This window comes from Catharus ustulatus, chromosome Z (assembly GCF_009819885.2).
Source record: "Catharus ustulatus isolate bCatUst1 chromosome Z, bCatUst1.pri.v2, whole genome shotgun sequence".
In the NCBI taxonomy this organism is placed as follows: Eukaryota; Metazoa; Chordata; class Aves; order Passeriformes; family Turdidae; genus Catharus; species Catharus ustulatus.
In genome coordinates, this window is record NC_046262.2 from 9,674,675 (window position 1) to 9,689,014 (window position 14,340).

Sequence of the window (14,340 nt, forward strand, 5' to 3'; positions counted from 1 at the left end):
TCAGCTGGGGCCAGTCTGCAGCCCCTGGAAGAAGATGCTAAGCTACAGTACCTTGTCAGTGATCCAGGCGCACAGGCACAGCGCCCTCTCATGGGCACTGCTCAGATGAGCCCCAGATCTTTCCTGCTCTGCACCAGTGGCAGTTGCTGTACTGTCTGCTCTGGTCACAGTACCAATCTGTCAGAGTTCAGTAAGTGTTTGGACAATGCTCTCAGGCACATGCTGGGATTCTTGGGGTATCCTGGGCAGGGCCAGGAGTTGGACATGGTGATCATGATGGGCCCCTTCCAACTCAGCATATTCTATGATTCTGCGATTCTGTGATTCTATGATTTTAAACCTGCTGTCCCCCGGCACCGCAGCTCATCCATGGCCATGAACCTGGCACAGCTGCAGCCCAGGCTGAGGTGAAAGTGCCATGATGTTGTACTCAGGAGCTGGGTGCAGCACCTCCATCCCTAAATGAGGATGGAGCCATTTGCATCCTACACTGTTAGCAGGGTGCTTGTGCTGCTCTAGTCACTGCGAGATGGGATGCTCCCAAAATCTTGGCTTGCTGTGAAGGAGCAGTGACGGCTCAGCATGACCAGAGGGGAGCCTGGAGCTCTCCTGGTCAGGAGCCAGGGTCTCCCGTACTTGCTGCTTACGTGCTCACCACGCTGCAGAGGGCAATGCCGCTGGGAACCTTTGGATCTCCCCTCACTGTGCAGCCTTGCACCCACAGGGGCTTCCAACTGGAGAAATTTCTGGAGGGCATGAATCAGCTTTTCACAGCTTGTTAAAAATCTTGATCCTACCTCTTGTTTTCATGCCTTTCAAATCAGGAAATGAGTTTTACAACTTTTCCAGTGGGGCACAGCTGGTGGCCAGGGTCGTAAAGCTGAACTTTATAAATATCTCTCATTGGGATCAGAGGAAGAGCATTAAAGAGGCAGAGAGAGAGAAAGAGAAAGAGAAGGGAAAGGAGCAAAGGCAATAGCGAAGCAAAGCGAACAAGTCCAGCTCAACCATCCATGGCCATGCAAGCACAGAAGATGGGGTGCACTTGGGGCAGGCTTTGCCTGCTTCTTTCCCTCCTCCTCCAGCTGCCGGGCTCCCAGGCCAAATGCTACTTCCAGGCTAAAGGTAAGTGGAGAGGTGAGATGGGAAGATGCTGATGGGAAGAGGAGGCCTCAGCTTTCCCAGCATCACAGGGTTCTGCCCTATGTATGAGAAGTATGGAAGGTACTGTGCTGAGCTCAGGAATGGGGATCATAGGCCAGTGGTGAGTGGAAGGAGCAGTCTATAAACCACAGAACAGCTCCCCGGGGCTCTGGCTCAGAAACAGCCTTCTGGGCCATGAAGGTTCCTGGCAGGAGCCTGGCTAGGTCCGAGTGTGCAGGACTAGCAGCAAAGGGAGGAGGGTGGTTCATCATCTCTGCTGTCTCCTGGGCTGTAGAAATGCCCAGACCCTAAGGTGTGCTGGATTTGTTCTCTCCAGGGAAGCAAGAGCCACTTGCTTCTTGCTCTAGACCCATGGGGTAGTGGTGAGAGCCACAAGGCAGGGACAGGAGGGCATGGATGGGTACATCACCCATGGCAGATGACACAGCATTCCGTACCTGCAGATACCATGTATCTTCCATACCATAAGCTGGGTGAGAGGTCATAATGACACTTCTGTCCCCTCTTTCAGGGCACAGGGGTGTCAAGGGGGCTTCCACTCACCCTCAGCACAGGCCTATGCGTTCTCATCACCACTGTTTCCTTTGCAGCTCCCTGCGAGTATGAAGGGAAACAGTTCTCCCTTGGGGAATCGTGGCTGAGCACCAACTGCCTGCTCTGCACCTGCCTCCACCCCATTGGCGTGGGCTGCTGTGAGACGTGAGTGAGGGGCTGTGCTGGGGTGCCCTGGGTGCCCTACATCTGCAGTGGAGGGGTGTCTGGTGGCTGCGAATGCAGCAGATAGCAGAGCCTTGGGAGGGGTGTGGGGCACCAGGTCCTGGGGAACAAGAGGCAGAGGTGGGCAGGACCCCACCAAGGCGTTGAGGGTGGTGGGGTGAGTTGGGGCAGTTGGAAAGGGTGTCTCAGCACAGCAAGGCACCCACATGTGCCAGGAGCCATGTCTCAGCCTGCCTGAGCTGGTGTGATAGACATCCTGTCTGGGGGGCTGGCAGCAGGAAGCCACCCAGCCCAGTCAGCAGTCCCTCAGCACTCATTAGGGGGTGTGACGGCACCGTGTCCTCCTCCACAGCACCCAGCACCCGATCGACTTCCCTGACTGGTGCGAGGCCCACTACGACTCACAGACCTGCCAGATCTCGGTAGTGCAGAAGGCCAACCCCAGCCTGCCGTGCGTGAAGAGCGTGGAGCACGAGTGGGGCTCGGCCGGCACCCCCGAGCCGCTGGTGAACAAGGTTCTGGGCGCCGGGCTGAGCAGATAAAGGGACGCTCGGCAGCGTCCGCGCCCCTTGGCACCGCCCTCCCCACTCCAGAGCACACCGCCCGCATGTTCCAGACCTGCCCACCCACCCTGTAGAGGCATCACCGTCGGCACCTTCGAGGGAAACCACTATCCACACACCATGGTACCAAGCTTTGCTTCTGCCTTCAGCTTCCTGAACCAGGGCGTCCTCTCTGTGAGGTGTTCTGCACACCGTGGAATTGCAGATTCTACAGGATCTCCTCCCAGGTGGGCAGAAAACCTTCAGTGATTAAAAAGGGCTACAGGACTAAATCACCCTGCTCCATGGCAGTCCTGCATTCTGATATGCAGCCCCAAGCAAAGCAGCTCCCTACCCCCTCCCAGACCTCTACTCCTCTGCACAGTAGCCGTGAGGAGCTCACTGGGGCCACCATGGCACCTGGTGCAGGATCCCCACACCCTGTCCAGCCTCTTCTCCTGGAGTGCGAGGGGCACAACCCACCTTTGGAACCACTAATGTCCCTGCTCCAAAAGCTCCTGGGGCCCCTGATGCTGTAGGCCAGCCCTGGGCAACACTACAACAGAGCCAGCCCAGGGCGGGTGGCAGAACAGGATGTCCCTGGGGGAGACCCCCATCCCCACTAGCAAGGGAGCAGGGTGGGGAGGGTTCAGGAAGCAGAAGCAATCTAAGTGCCAGGGTGGAGGCAGCCACCCTGGCAGCTGCCTCAGCTGGTGCCATGCCTGTGTTGTGCAGAGCCTTGCGTAGATGTTTCTCTTCTTGCAATAAACATACTGAACAAAGAGGTCTCCAGCCTGTGACTGTTGTGTAAGGCGGATGTGTCCAGCACCAGGAACCATGTAGGGATAATGCTCTTGGGAAAGCTGAGTTCTGCACATTCAGATGTTTATTTCATTTCCATGCAAAGAGGAAAGCTAATTGGAAGGTTTAGTAAAAATGGGGAGCTGACTGTTGAGCAGGGAGATGCCAGCTCCTGGATGCACAGCATGCATTCCTTACAGCCCCCCAAAGATCCAAAGACCAGCAGGATGCCTTCACGCCCATGAGCTGCGCTTCACAGCCCAGGGGCTCAGTGCTGCTCAGTTTTGAATTATCACAATTGTACTGACACAGCACAGAACTGCATCCGGGTCACCAGCACATGCCACCAGCACAGGGCTGGCCTGCCAGCACCTGGCTCCTCCATATTGGGGTGGCTGGGGACCTGGACTGTATGAGTGGGACAACTCTTCAAGAGCAGGACACGTGCCAGAGCAGGAAAGCAGGCTCTCACCCAGCCCAGGTGGCCACTGTGTTACACCTGTATTCCAGATCTCTGCCTGCAGGGTCTGTGTAAGGGCACAGCCTTCACCCAAGGGTGGTATGAGGCTTGACTGGAAGAGCTCCCCTCTCCCCTCCCTGGGCTGGGCCTTTCCTTCTTGGAAGCCCCATAGGGGATAAAGGCACATCAGCGGTTCCCTGGGAAGGCAGAATTCTTTTCGTTTAGGACTTGCAGCTTCACCCAGACAGGAAGGGTCCAGCTCCAGCTGGGGGCTGCAGCACAAGACACTGCATCAAGCAGTGTTCTTCCACCCATGGACAGCACAGACATGCCCGGCACCCACCTGGGCATCACAGATGAATCCAAGGGGACACTGGGATGCGTGAACCACAGCACACCGGTGACAGTCCCGCCTGTCATTCCCACTGGTGGCAGATGCCTGCAGCTCTGCAGGCCAACAACCTCTCCCTACTTCAAATGGTGATGGAGTTAGTGTTGGAGAACTGAGATACATAGGAAGCCAGGATGGGGTTTGTGGGAAGAACTTTGATGGGTAAGTCCCAGCTGAAGGTGTCCACGTCCATCTGCTCCACCCCAGTCCAGGTGACAGCCTCCGACTGACTCCCACGAACCAAGCAAGTCCCCGCTGACTCCCCAGAAGTCACAAACTCGAAGTGCAGCCTCCACTTCAGAGACACTGTGGACAAGAGGGTGATCAGCACATAACACCCACAAGGGCCATGAACAGCAGCTGCCTCAGCACTGTCTGTCCTGGCAAGGGCCAATGACCCCACTCACACAGGCTAGCTGTCTCCCAAGGGATACGTCTCTGCTGAGCAAGGGCAGGGCTGGGGACAGCATAGTCCTCCCGCAGAGACAAGCAGGGTTGGGTCCCTTCCCTGGTGGGTACTAACCAATGTTGGTGGTGAATCCTGGGGTTGAGCTGAGTGGGATGGGCAGGCTGAAGCTGCTCTGTGCTGTGTGCAGGCAGGACTCCTGATGGCGAGCGTGCACAGTGAAGGAGACAGGCTGCCCCCGCCGGCGCTGGAACTCCTCCTGGATGCTCTCCTCTGTCTGCAGGCTCACTGAGAACTGCAGGGTGATTGGCACGGTGCTTGCTCTTACAACCTCATACACACCTCATGCAAAGCCTTGGGACCTTCATTTCCCAAATGAGCTCAGGACTGGACCATTATCTGCCTCACACTCCAAGCAAACCCCAGCTGGGCCCACTAGAAATCCTCACAGCCCAGTGCCACCCCAATCCCTTCTCCCCATCCCTCACCCTAAACCCCTGCCTCTCCCCAGTAATCCCAGAGACAGCAATGACCTGCAGACAAGGGATATCTCCTTCTGAGAAGTTGAAGGTTCCGATGACATCCTCTCCAATCTTATACACAGTCTTAAAGATGCAGAAAGTCCCCACCTTCCCACGAGTGTTGCTGATGTTGTACAGGTCTGTGGAGCAAGAAGAGAGGTAAGGGTTGTGGCAGGACAAGGCTCTGCTCTGTGCAGTGTTCTGGGTTAATGACATGACCCCATGCCTCCTGTTTGGGTGTGAAGGATAGTCCCTAGAGATGGTATTCCCTTTGGGAAATTTCTGTAGTGAGCAAGGGCAAACCCTACACTGGCTGCAATGTGCTAGGCAGAGGGTCTCTTGGGCTGAAGCAGGAACAGCCTGAGACTGGTTAGGAGGCCCTGACCCAAGACAGCCCTGATAGAGATGCTCCACAGCCATAGCTGGAGCTTCACTTTGTCACTGAGAGGCATTTTGCAGCTGGCCCTGAGATGCTCTGCATGCCCAGCTTCTTAGGAAAGACAGCAGGTTTGAGCAGGGAACATGACCTACGCAGGCTGCGCCGAGAGGTGGCCACCATGAGCAGTTCTGTTGCTAGGTCTGCCAGGCGAGAGTCTTTCTTCAAGCCCTCCTCCTCCTCCAGAAAGGGGTTTGAGGGTGCAACAGCCTCATCCTGTGGGAACTGGTAATCCTTGAGCCCTGGGAAGAAGGTGAGAGTATCAGCAGGGTGCAGCCCAGCCTGGCTGTGCAGGAAGGGCAGCACGTGGCCTCACCGTGCAGCACAAGGACCCGGAAGGGCACACGCAGGAGCTTGATGGGGGAATTGACGCGCTGGCAGCCGATGGTCAGCTTGTACACGTACTTCACAGACTGTCCCCGGAAAGAGGGGGGGCCATCCACGGGCAGTGTCTCGCAGTATGAATCTGCAAGGGATGCAGAAAATTTGCTTTTCAAGGCCAGAAGGAAGATCCCGCAGCTCTGTGTGCAGGCTCCCTGCACCAAGTGCTACAACCAGCAGTGCTGAGCTAAGGATGGTGCCTGGTGCTTTCTGCTGTCTCCTCTTTCCTCCTGTGGCCAAGCACAACCCAGCTTCCCTGCATCAGGCACACTGCTCCTCATATCATCCAGATATTGCTTCCAGCACATACAACCACACACACAAACTCTGTCTCCAAAGAATGTGAAAGATGTAAAATCCAGGAATACAACCACGAGAGCTAAACTTACTCATCACGAGTTCAACCTGAATTTGCCTCTGTGCACTCCTTTGCCCAGTGCTCGCACACCACAACTCATCCAGGCCCTGCCCCATGTGGATATTGATCAGTACTGCATGCCTCTTTTGCTTTACACAAACCCTCAAACTCGGCAACAAGTTAGTTTCCTCCTGTGTTTTTCTTTGAAGGACTGCAGCTAAATGATGAAGAAACAATTCTAAACAACCTGTGGTTTGTCCCCCTTGACAAGCTGATGACTTAGACCACAAAGCCTCTGACTCTGAGGACTCTGAGATACTGGGACCTGGCTTTCACCACATTCAGCCCTCCTAGAGCCCCTTGGCCACCACACAAACCCCAGTGCTTCTTGACGCAGTGTGAACACTTGTGCAGCTTTCCCAAACCACACGCTGTGTAACAAGAAAGACACAAACAGCAAACTCTGGAAAGTCTCCACCTCTCTGGCTTTCCCACCGTAAAGCAGATACGCCCTGCCAGAGGAAGGGCAGCATCCTGCTCTGAAACCACAGATCCTTCCCCATGTCTGGCACATACTGAATGTTGAGGCTTAGATTAAAAGTTAGGCTTACATTTTAAATATAACTTCTGGATTTAAAGTACCAGGTCTGGAAAGAAGAAAAAAGACTGTCCTAGTGTGTAGTGTCAACAGGATGTCACACCTTTAAAACACAAGCCTCTCTTTCTGGAGCAGGGTGCAGATAAAGCAGAGAACTATCCTGACAGGGAGGAAAATGAGATATTTGAATTCTGTAACCCCCGTACTAGACTCAACAAGAGTGCTCACAAAGACCTTCATGCCCAGTGAGGATAATCTGAGCAGAGACCACCACAGTCAGAGGAGGACGGACAGTTTGCTACCTAGCACAGGAATGTCAAGACTCAGGAAGTCCCGACTTCCGTGCATATCCCAGAAGGAAGCACATTCCTGGTGCTACTGATGCCTTCCTTATCCACCCTCTGGCTGGCCTTCTGGCTTGTGTCCAGGCTGCTGCCATTTCCTCCCCTCTCTGTGATCTACCAAATATTTAAAGGTATTATAAAACCACAGTGGAAGCAAAATAAGTCACAGAAATGATGTGAGGATGTGGGAAAAAGGGTCCAAAGCTCACGGTGACAAATTTAAAGGGCTCAGCCTGGGCCAGGTGTCAAAGGGTTGGGATATGAGTCAACTTCAACATATAGGCACCACAAGAGTAAGGTATTGGGGAATAAGTTGGTCAGCACATGAAAATAAGTCCTTTTATCAAGAGACAGTCTGACACAACCTCAGCTCTATGTGCCAGCTCTGGCTGCAGTCGAATAACATGTGTATTGCTAAGCAGAATTAAGATTTCTTGGGTTTTCTGGTTTGGTTTTCCCCCCTTCCCAAACTGCGTAGCAAAACTCAAAACTTCTGAAAAACAGGAAATGAAGAATTAAGATACACACCCACACAGCCTTAACTCTCCCTCCATGGAGCTGGCAGGGGACCCCAGGAATGGTCTGCAAGCATGCCAGCTGCAGTCTCGTGTGAGAGCAGCACCACAGGCTGATGGGATTGGTGTGAACAGCCTGGCAGCGAACCCAGGGCTGTGATACGGGGATTTCAGTGCTAAAAAAGCAGCGCCACATGCAGCCACATCGTATGTGATGCATGAAACAGACAGGTGCATCACATGGTCAAGGGGAAAGGCTGTACTGTACAGAAAGGAACTCAAAGAACAGAAGAGTTGGTGTCGTTCCAGAAGAGCTGCATCCAAGCACCAGGCAGATGCAGGCTGTTTGTGCCAGTGCCACCCAGAGGCAGAGAGGACACACACACATCCCTACGTCATTGGAAGGGATAGACAATCCCTGGCTTAGCTGGGGGTTGAACAGCTTCTGCCTGCTAAGCCAGTGCACAGTCAATCCCTCAATCCATCCCAGCCACTTGGAACTGGGGCTGTCGTCACTGATCTGTTATCCCAAAAACTGCCCAACCTGCCTAAGGTGTGCCAGGAAAAGGGACTTCCCTCTGATCTCAAGGAATGGATGCTCCAGCCCCAAACCTGCAAGCAGCAAGGAACACAGGAGAATCCAGGTGAGCCTCAGGCCAGCTAAGATTTCTGTTTCCTCCTCCTTCCTACTGGCATGGCCAGTTCCTTTCCCCAACATGCTGCTGCAGAATAGTAAGTGAATAACCAAATGTCTTCAGATAACAGCCTCTGCAGTTTAGGGGCACAGCCCCAAGATGGCACTGCCCCACCCCACTAACCACCAAGCCAAGCCAACCTGGTTCACCAGGTCCACCTTTCCCTCCAGTCAGGCCTCTCCAAGGGCAGAAAAGCAGGAGACACCAGCTTCAAAACCAGCATGTCACAATTCTGTGGCTCCTTGGTCTCACTCACAGCTCATTGATCCAGTAGAGCTTGCCCCAGCACAGGCATGTCTATCCACTCCCTGTGCTCTGCAGTGTGCGAGGTCTCCATCAACCCTGCCCAGCAGATCCCTGGGACAATAACAAAGCCTTCCATGCACACCCTGAGAGGCCTAACATCACTGCTGCTGGAATGCAAAGGACATCTGGCATGACCTGAACAGGCTGGGTCACAGCCACCATCCAAGAGAGAACAGTGCATAATCAGCTGTTTCCACAGCTATCTACTCAGACATGGAGAGCTTTGAGCAGAGAAGATGAGGAGTGCTCACTTTCACAGCAGGAAAACTAGAACATCCCGAAGACTGTTATTTCCAGGACAGCCACAACCTGAAGAGGAAGCACAAACCTTCGGAGGACACCAGCCAAAATTGTAAGAATACTCCAGTGTAACTGAAGAAATAAAGGCAAGGAAATGCAGGTGTGTGTAGCTATTCCTCCTGCTGCAACCCAGTATTTCAAAAGTTTTACGCCTTGCAGCTACACAGTGGACCTGCAGCAAAGGCCACAGGCTAAGGGCAGGACCGAGGGACACGTTGCAGCAGACAGCCCTACACAGCAGTAAACATGCTCTGGATGATGCAGCTCCTCAGTACTCTCATTCCAATCAAAGCACCCTGCCTTTAGTGAGCATTAGTATCTCACAATTGCAGCACTCAGGTCTGCAAAGCCAATTTTGAAAGCAGAGCTCCCCAGAGATGAGGTCAGTGAGCAGCAGAAGAGAAGACAGGACTCACAGGACTTGGACTCCCCAGGATCCAGTCGCAAGTCACAGAAGAGGATTTTCGGTGGTGTGGACAGGATACACTGACCCCGCTCTCCTGGAAGAGAATAAGAACAAATGAATGCTGCACAGCTTCATGCTGTGTCCAGGTCAGTCAAGCTTTATCCCCACGGGGAGGAAGAGGAAGAAGAGCACTCTTGCCCTGGTCATATCATGAGACATTGCCACTGCAGCTGGACAAACAATTGTCATGTTTCAATCCAAGCTAGTGTCACTGTGATTTCAATTTTAACAAGGGCCCACATCACCAGGAAAGCAACATAAACTTCCCACTCACTTCTATGCACACTGCATCAAGACACACACAGTATGGTCTGCTTGACTCCTATCCATTGTGCTCTCACTGTCCCTACCCAGCTGACAGGCAGGAGTGGCACTCACCTCTGTTGGGGACAAAGACGGTCTCATTCTCTGCCTGCACATCGTGCTTGCTGCCATCAGAGGGAGGGAGTGCAACCCGGTTCTCGCTGGCGTGAAACTGGCAGTGGATCTGGGCACTGGCCCATGCCAGCATCTCACTGAAAGCAAAGAGTGACACTCATATCTGTGCTTTAAACCTGAATTACAGCAGGCAGGAATTGGGAGAAGAGCAACTCTGCCCACTCAGCTCCATGCAGGACTTGTCTGGAAGGAAGGCCTTGCATCATCATCACTGAAGCCACACTCACAGCCCCCTTCCAAACAAGTCTTGGGAGTAAGGTCAAGCTGGGATGCTGATTCAAAGCCACTTCCACCCCAGATGCCGACAAAGCTTCACCCAAAGCCAGGTTTGCAGCCCAAGTACTCTTTTTAAGCAGCAATAATTGCAGTCTGAGCCACAACACCAGTGGCACAGCACTGACATGGCACGAGAAAACACATCTACCCCAAGAAACAGGCTGTACACTCATGGCAGAGGACAACAAGCAATGGAGCTCAGCAGCCCCTGTCCCCTTCCATGAGGACAAGAGATAAGGTGGCTTGTACAAAACTTCACAGGGTTCTTTCAGCACACATGCTTGGACTGTGTTCCAAGATCCAAAGCCTTACTCATTTGTTCATCTTGCTCATCAGCTACAGATTTGGACTGGCCACTCACTGCACTCTTGGGAGGACACCTCAAGCTGCTGCATGTGGGCCCCTAGCAGAGGGCTCTCAGCCACGACGAGTTAAATCCCAAGCCAGGGGTGACACACAGAGCAGCACTCTGGTAATAACAACACAACCATTAGGGAAGTGGGCAAATTCTAAAGCAACAAATTCCGGCAACCTGGGGTTGGCTGCCCCTGCCCACAGCACGGAGATGCCCCAAGCTCAACACTCCTCAGGGCAGACAGGCACAGCCATGCTCCCTCTGGCCACACAGCACCATCCCCAACATGAACATCGGCTACTGTTTGTGCCAGACCAAAGAAGGATGTCTTTCATTAGGACCTACTTCTCCTTATGCAAGGACTTTGCTGACGGCAATAGGGGAGGCAAAGGTGTCATTTTGACCCCTCTCTGTACAGCCACAGGAATTAATGTAGGGCCACGCATCCAGCACAAAAACCAGTCTCATGTTTTGGATTCAGTTGTGATGTCAGCCATTCCATAGGGCACTTCCCAGGTACTAGTGACACCTTTCAGTTTCCAAATCACTCCTCTATTTTTATTTCAAGAGTGGTCTATATAGTTTAGCCAGTGAATAGTACCTCTGGTGTTTTCTAACATCACAATCTGATTAGTAAGCAAAAACACCAGAGCTTTAGGTGGCAGTGGAATTTTTTGTGGCACACAGGTCTCCCTCCATGTGACACATCAGAGCAGTTAAAGATCTAGATGAACCAGGGAAAAAGGTGTGCTGTATTTGTGTCAGCTGACTAGTGATGTGCTATTTGATCTTTTGTATGTGCTGCCTGCCCTTACCCAAACACACCTCAGTTACTATACCTAGTTGCTTTGAGCCCTACAGCTGTAATTCTGCATTTTCAAAAGTACCAGCATGGCTTTTCCACCAGGGCTGCCATATATTTTTTTGTTGTAAGGTATCTGCTGTTTGGAAGCAGAGAACTGCTCTTGCTTGAGGCAATGTTTGCTGAATTTATATAAGCTTAGAATTATTACAGTACCTTCAAACACTGTATTTTGACTATTTTTTCTTTCTCTTTCAGTATTGTTTTACAATATGCCGCTGGATTGTTTTAATTTTTTCTAGCCAGATGTCCAAACAAAATTTGCATGTCCCTTCCTGCCAGCAGATCTGGCTTGTTCAGCTGGTGCTTGTTCAGCAGTGGAGGATCCTGCACTGGTGCTGAGGTCACTTCCCTCCAGTTTCACCTTGCCCCACAACTCCTGTAGCTGACACAGGACATGCTCCATGCAGCTTCTGGCTAGAAGAGATTTGTTTCTTGTACTCCACCATCAAACTAATTTCCTGCCTTTCTTTCAATTATGTCCCTGTGCTCAAAATGTGGCCTCTCTGTCCCTCTACCTGTCAGTCCCAAAACCTTCCAGGCTCTGACAGGTCTATCTGCCTGTTGCAGTCACAGCGCTTTGATCTGGCTCCTGCCTTTACGCAACCCACAGCTTCATTTTCCAAACCACCAATCTATTTGCTGTTGCCACTCATTTAACTTAGCCAGGTCTCATCCGATTGATCACCTGGGGTTTTTCTTATTATTTTAAAAACTTTTCTTTTTCAAGAGGCAGTCTTTTACAGATCACAACACATCTGAATTTTTAAATGAAGCTCTCATAAATGCACTACAAACCTCCCAAACCATGCCACCCGGTGCCCTTGCAGTCCCACATGTTTCAGAAGCAGCCCAAACAGCTCTTGCCATTACAAAGGACAAAACTGTGGGAAGCTGGATGCTTATGCCACAGCTGAATTTGAAACCTGAACTCAGCAGTCAAAAGGCAAGAGGAAGAAAAGATGAAAAGTTAAGGAAGGCAATAAATACGGAAGCTCTCTGCTCCTGAGACTGCAGGCACTGCAAGTGGGCCCACCAAAATAATCACATGTGAACATCATACTGGCGATGAAAATATGCTGAACCTGACAGGGCTGGAAACAGACACTTCCCAGGAAGGACTCAAGATGAGAAAGCACTCTCCACTCCCTAAAGAATCAGACAAGGCCACACACTCAGCGGACATGAAGGCTTTGGGTGATTACTTGTGACATGGAGTCACCCGCTGTGAGCCAATATGGGAAGTTCCCATCTTCTCACATTTCCACAGCACTGATAAGGGGCGATGCATTGCTCAAAGGCTGCACCACAGAAAATGTGGCCGCAGAAGTCACCCCTTTCAGATCCTCCCCTTTGTCTGCCATTTCTTGTGGCAGGGATCACATTGATGTATCCAGGAAAAAAGAGCTCCTTCCACAAATGCAGGAAATAATGACGTTGCCTGGATGTTGCTCTGTGGGACTGTCACCCTGGTGTGACCAGATATCCCACTTTGACAGCCAGTTTGGCTTCATTTTCTGCCAGTCAGTGTCACTGAGGGCTCACCTGAGGGACAGAGGATCTCTAACTGCATACTTCTTTCCTTGCCTACTTCTTGGAGGCGCAAAACCAGCATAATTACCTCAGCTTCGTCCCCAAAATTGAGATGGTGCAAGGCCTCCTTAAAGGAATGCCTCGAGCAGGGAAGTCACAAGGGGCTGAGCTGGCACCATTGTCCCACAATGCAGCCATGACTACTACTCCAGAGAGGGGAGAGGGTGGGCTCTTCCCTCCGGAGGGACCCAGGCAGCTCCAACATTTGGAGGCTCATGCATGGACTGGCACAGGCACCTGTACCTGCTGGCAGAGGTCGATGAGGCCGATAGTGGGTTGGTGAAGGTGATCACACACTCCAGCACCTCCCCTGCCAGGAACACGGGCCCACGGCCCAGCTTGGCCAACACTTCGATCATGGTTTGGACAATCCTGCTGCACACCTGCCAAAAAAAGCCAACAGTGGGCATGTTATCACAGAATCATAGCTTCAAGGAACCACTGAACGGTTTAGGGTGGAAGAGTCTTTAAATATAATTTTTTTCCAAATCCCCTGCCATGGGCAGGGACACCTCCCACCAGACCAGATTGCTCAGGACCCCATCCAGCCTTGCACTGAACATTACCAGGGATAAAGTGACTACAATTTCTCTGGGCAATCTGTGCCAGTGCCTCACCACCCTCACAGTAAAGAACTTCTTCTTAGTATTTCATCTAAACGTAGTCTCTTTCAGTTTAAAGCCATTCACCCTTGCGCTGTCACGGAGACATGGAGAGAGGGCTGGGCAATGCAGCTGAGGGGGAACGGGGACACAGATACATACACACAAAGGAAGTGTGGGGGGAAACACGCACAGACCCGTCCTTACAAACACGTAAGTCTTCTTCCCAGGTCCACACAGGTAAGGGGGGGGGTCAGGACACACCGCGACAGCTCTTATACCCCCAGCCCTGCGGTCCCTAACGCAGACACGCTCACGGACAGCTCTACCCGAAGGATCAGGGGCAGAGGGCCGCAAACCTTCCGCAGCTCCCGCCTCGGGCCCACTCACCACCCGCACAGGCCGCGCTCGCCGCCCGGTACCACTGCAGGCCCGGCTCCCCTCAGCCGCTCGGCGGGGATCGGCAGAGCTCGGGCAGAGCTCGGCAAAGCTCGGGCAGAGCTCGGAAACGCTCGGCACTCGGGCTGCACTCGGAAACGCTCGGGCTACACTCGGGCTAAACTCGGCAACACTCGGGCTACACTCGGCAATACTCGGGCTACGCTCGGCCGCGCTCGGTCGGCGCACAGGCAGCTCCCGGCAGCTATCGGGCAGCGCTCGGGAACTCTCGCACACCCCTCAGCAGCGCTCGCTCAGCGCTCGGCTACTCTCGGAATCTGCTCGGCCGCGCTCGGGCGGGCGCCCCCGGCGACCGGCGGCGGGGCGGGTCTGTGTTTCCGCCGTGCCCCCGGGGCGCGGGCGGGGCGGGGCGGT

The 14,340-nt window shown here is 53.0% G+C and overlaps 2 protein-coding genes across 5 annotated transcripts; one reads left to right on the forward strand and one right to left on the reverse strand.

Moving 5' to 3' along the window:
- The first annotated feature begins 317 nt into the window (after positions 1–317).
- Positions 318–3,244, forward strand: LOC117010971 (microseminoprotein, prostate associated). The gene is made up of 3 exons (XM_033086137.1): positions 318–1,125; positions 1,755–1,863; positions 2,234–3,244. The coding sequence occupies exons 1-3, from the start codon at positions 1,014–1,016 to the stop codon at positions 2,421–2,423; spliced, it is 411 nt and encodes a 136-aa protein (XP_032942028.1). The 5' UTR covers positions 318–1,013; the 3' UTR covers positions 2,424–3,244.
- Positions 3,245–3,291: 47 nt separating this feature from the next.
- On the reverse strand, positions 3,292–14,117 carry RGP1 (RGP1 homolog, RAB6A GEF complex partner 1). Of its 4 annotated transcripts, none has more exons than XM_033086135.2 (9): positions 13,891–14,117; positions 13,169–13,308; positions 9,780–9,916; positions 9,352–9,435; positions 5,755–5,904; positions 5,534–5,680; positions 5,015–5,142; positions 4,599–4,776; positions 3,292–4,381 (listed from the first exon to the last, which is right to left on the reverse strand). In XM_033086135.2, the coding sequence occupies exons 2-9, from the start codon at positions 13,282–13,284 to the stop codon at positions 4,158–4,160; spliced, it is 1,164 nt and encodes a 387-aa protein (XP_032942026.1). In that variant the 5' UTR covers positions 13,285–13,308; positions 13,891–14,117; the 3' UTR covers positions 3,292–4,157. The 4 variants fall into 4 exon arrangements, with proteins under 4 accessions (XP_032942026.1, XP_032942024.1, XP_032942025.1 ...); XM_033086133.1 differs by having other exon boundaries at positions 13,918–13,995; XM_033086134.1 differs by having other exon boundaries at positions 13,887–13,955.
- Positions 14,118–14,340: the final 223 nt, after the last annotated feature.

Excerpts from the sequence above, each read along its gene's own strand:
- LOC117010971 (XM_033086137.1), top strand. The coding sequence starts at position 1,014 with ATGGCCATGCAAGCACAGAAGATGGGGTGCACTTGGGGCAGGCTTTGC. Across the intron at positions 1,126-1,754 it reads ATGCTACTTCCAGGCTAAAG|CTCCCTGCGAGTATGAAGGG; the intron begins GTAAGTGGAGAG and ends TTTCCTTTGCAG. Across the intron at positions 1,864-2,233 it reads GGCGTGGGCTGCTGTGAGAC|CACCCAGCACCCGATCGACT; the intron begins GTGAGTGAGGGG and ends CCTCCTCCACAG.
- RGP1 (XM_033086135.2), bottom strand. The coding sequence starts at position 13,284 with ATGATCGAAGTGTTGGCCAAGCTGGGCCGTGGGCCCGTGTTCCTGGCA. Across the intron at positions 9,917-13,168 it reads TCATCGACCTCTGCCAGCAG|TGAGATGCTGGCATGGGCCA; the intron begins GTACAGGTGCCT and ends CTTTGCTTTCAG. Across the intron at positions 9,436-9,779 it reads CGTCTTTGTCCCCAACAGAG|GAGAGCGGGGTCAGTGTATC; the intron begins GTGAGTGCCACT and ends ATTCTCTTCCAG.